The sequence below is a fragment of the Eurypyga helias genome, unplaced genomic scaffold (assembly GCF_000690775.1).
Source record: "Eurypyga helias isolate BGI_N326 unplaced genomic scaffold, ASM69077v1 scaffold3423, whole genome shotgun sequence".
Lineage (NCBI taxonomy): Eukaryota > Metazoa > Chordata > Aves > Eurypygiformes > Eurypygidae > Eurypyga > Eurypyga helias.
This window is the reverse complement of record NW_010242939.1, coordinates 1-3,401: the sequence shown is the minus strand read 5'-3', so window position 1 is coordinate 3,401 and position 3,401 is coordinate 1. Positions and strand designations below refer to the sequence as shown.

At 48.0% G+C, this 3,401-nt stretch overlaps 1 protein-coding gene across 1 annotated transcript; it reads right to left on the bottom strand.

The window, feature by feature from the left end:
• Positions 1-848: 848 nt before the first annotated feature.
• On the bottom strand, positions 849-3,254 carry PEX26 (peroxisomal biogenesis factor 26; the record flags this gene model as incomplete). The annotated part of the gene is made up of 4 exons (XM_010149212.1): positions 849-934; positions 1,672-1,818; positions 2,544-2,857; positions 3,067-3,254. Coding segments are annotated over 4 exons (735 nt in total), but the record flags the coding sequence as incomplete, so codon positions are not given.
• Positions 3,255-3,401: the final 147 nt, after the last annotated feature.

Sequence of the window (3,401 nt, the reverse complement as noted above, 5' to 3'; positions counted from 1 at the left end):
GAAAGACTAAAACAATGCAACAACTTCAGTTGTTCAACTAGACAATAATAAAGGGTATAGTTTAAAAAAATAATTCTATTTCCTTACCACCACCATGGGCTCCTAAGAATTGCTACGCATCAGGCAAGCACAAAGTGCTGTAATTTGTGTTTAAGAAGAGCAGGTGCAGCACAACAGTCTTTATGGCCCACCACCTTGGCTTTCCTGCTTAAATATGGCTAAAATCCAGAGCGCCCATGTAAGGAGGCACCAGTCACAAAAGAAACCATGGCCTTCAAAATGCAACAGGTTTCACTTTCTCCAGTGTTTTTCTTCCACACGCTTGTCCTAAATCCCATGCTGCAGGACACGGGCTTTTCAGATGTCTTCAGGCAAAACAAAGTAGTCCTCTAATTACTGGTACCCTGGTGCCTTTTACAGTCCTGCCTCCAGGAACGCTGCTTCAATCGCTCAGAGAATTCCCAGCATTTGCAAGGATGAAACCTTCATCACAGCTCGTAACTGGCTACACAACCCTCACCTGAGCTACATCCAAAGGAAAGTGTTTGAAAAGGAGGATTCTTACTCAGTTGCAGATGATGGAGGGAGTGGCTTTAGTCTGGTGTGGGACAGAAGGGTGCTGTAGAGCCAAGCCAAACGGCAGGAATACTTAGTCTGGTTTCAAAATTCATACAGCACCTTTCCTTGTCTGAAGAAACGAAGGTATCCCCGCACAGGAGTTCACAGGTGGTCATCTCCATTAGGACAGTGATCTATCTCAGCAGCTCCCAAAGAGCCCCCTAACATCCTCAAGACAAGCCGATGCTTTTACAGCAGCAGAGAAAAACACATTCTGTGACAGAACGCACTTAGTCTTGAATCGGAGGCCTATGGATTGGCGTAAATACAGGTGCCCAAATCAGTTTGTAAATGAACGGCAGTGATGTGGGAGAAGCTGCAGAATGAAACAAAAAGCAAAAAAGCCTTTTGTGATAAAAGGTAAAACTAAGATACACTAAACATATTAAGAAAGAACTAATCTCAACCAGAGTTAGTCGAAACCTGGCTGTCTCACCCCCTTCTGTTCAGTACTCAGGCCTTCACAGGGGGCACCGCTCCCATCCCTAACAAGCCTTCTTCGGTATTTTCCAACGGACTATTGGCAGAATAGCTGTAGAGCACCTGCCACCCAGCAGAAGGGAAACACTCATCCCCTCCACACCCCAGCTGCACCTCTACATCCTGGGACCAGCCCATTCCTCAGCGACAGCAGCCACCACCACCAGTGAAACTCCAGCATAAGCAAATGAAACACATGACGACACCGCTGTCCTGGCTCTCCTGCCAGGACAGCCTGTCAGGCAGTCACTCTTCCAGGAGACAGTCACCTGGCGGCACCCCAAGCTGAACGAGGCAGAGGCTGAGTCTAGGACAACTCAGCATGCCGCTCACAGTCCGTACCTTGTCTGTTGGAAAGAGCTGGGGATGGAATAACTGTTTTCAGAAAACTGGCTTTTGTACAGCTACATCTTCCTACGTGGATTGCAATAGGACTAAGACTGAGTTCCTGGTGACCTAGTTTTTGCATCTCCCAAATACGAAACATTTACACAGACGAAATCTATTAAAATCAACTAATTTCTTCTCTTTAACCATAATAAAATTAAAAAAACTAGAATCTTAATACTGTACCTGGGTCTAATCTCACCACCACCAGGTAAAGCAGAAAAGTAGCCAAGAGCATCTTTTTGTAAGGAAGTAAACAGAAGTGACTTGACATGGACCTCAGTGCTCTACGCAGCAACGTCAGCATGGTCAAGAGCTTTTGGGACAGAGCACCTAGAATACAAGAACAGAAAGGCTGTTGGGGCAAAGTACAAAAAAGTAATGGCATACGTACAGATAATAAGAAACGAAGATACTAAAGTAAGACTGTTCTTAGTTTGCATGGGGGCTGGGGTTGGTTTTTTTATAATAGGGAACAGAGAAACAGTAAAATTTTGTAACACCATTAATTATCCCTTTTCTTTTTTAAGGCATTTACTTTAGTGTAACATGATCTTATACCACAGCAGTGCCAGCTTCTCTCCTGGTGGATAATGTCACGTGATTTACAGCTCTGGAGGACCAGCAGTACTTTAAATGCCAGACATGCATTATTCTACATGGGCTCGACTGTGAACAGAGATGAAGCAGAGAGTACAAAAAGCCAACATAGCATACCCTTAAAGGATTGCTGGGTAGTTTTATTTTCCTATCGTACCTTTTTTTTAAAAAAAAAATACATGTATTCTTAATTGCTTTTGAACCTGGAAAGTAAGAATTGTCTCTTGACATTGGTGGCGACTTTGTAGTTGTCGGCAAATGGATCCCTAAGTCCTGTGACACACAGCAGAACTTCTTCGTGGCTGTGATCCACAACAGGACTTCCTCCTGGCTGTTTGTCGTGCCAGTACTCTTCATAGACAGTTAACACCTACTACCCTTAGTTAGTAAGGGACCAACTAACTTGAAATAAAACTATAAAAAAGGACAGAAGCACAAACAACAGCGGGAAAGCCTACCCAAAACACTTTCCGTTGCTGCGTCCTGCTGCTCTTCAGCAGCCGAGTGCTGCTCTTCCCGCTGAGTCCACTGACATCGGCTTTCACAAATGGTCCCCAGAAACGCTACCTGCTGCTCACTGTCAACGACATCGCAGCCGCGTACAAGCTCTTCTGCCCCCTCAAAGCGGCCAAGCGGAAGCAAGACGTGCAGCAGGTAGAGCTCCAGCAACGAACCGTACTCGGGAAGGTCCTTATTGGTTTGGTCTCGCAGCCAGCTGCTGCCAACCTCCAGCATCACCTGGGGCTCTCGCACCTTGCTGTACAGCAGGAGGCTGAAATGCAAGGCAGGAGGGTTAGAAAACACTAACTCGCTGTAAAAGTTGACACCACCGACAGTTACTACCCACAAGCAGCTGTCACAGAGGCACGTGTCAGGGTCTGCGCTCGACATACAGACAGATTTCCGAGGCGGACAATCGGCGCAGGTATCAGCCCCGACGTGAGCCCTGCGCGTATCGGACAGCCGCAGAGAGAGACTCACCACAGCTCCAGAACTTTCGGCGGCAGATGCTCAGGGACGTGATAATACTGTAGCACCCAGGACAAAACTTCTCTCCACCGGTTCATCTCGGCCAGCGCCTGGATGCCCACAACGCAAAGGGCGCATTTCACCTCTGCGGAGCTGGTAAGGAGGAGACGAGACCCCTCAGTAAGTGCCCCCCGTTGGTCCTGCCACTCGCACCGAGAACACACGCAGCCCGAAGGGGCTCCTAACCCGCTCCAAAGTGCCGGTGTCGACCCCCAAAGCCTCAGTGGGAGAGGACAAGGCGCAGGCGGCGGGCCTGCTGTCTGTCAGCCGGGCGCTGACCCGGCACC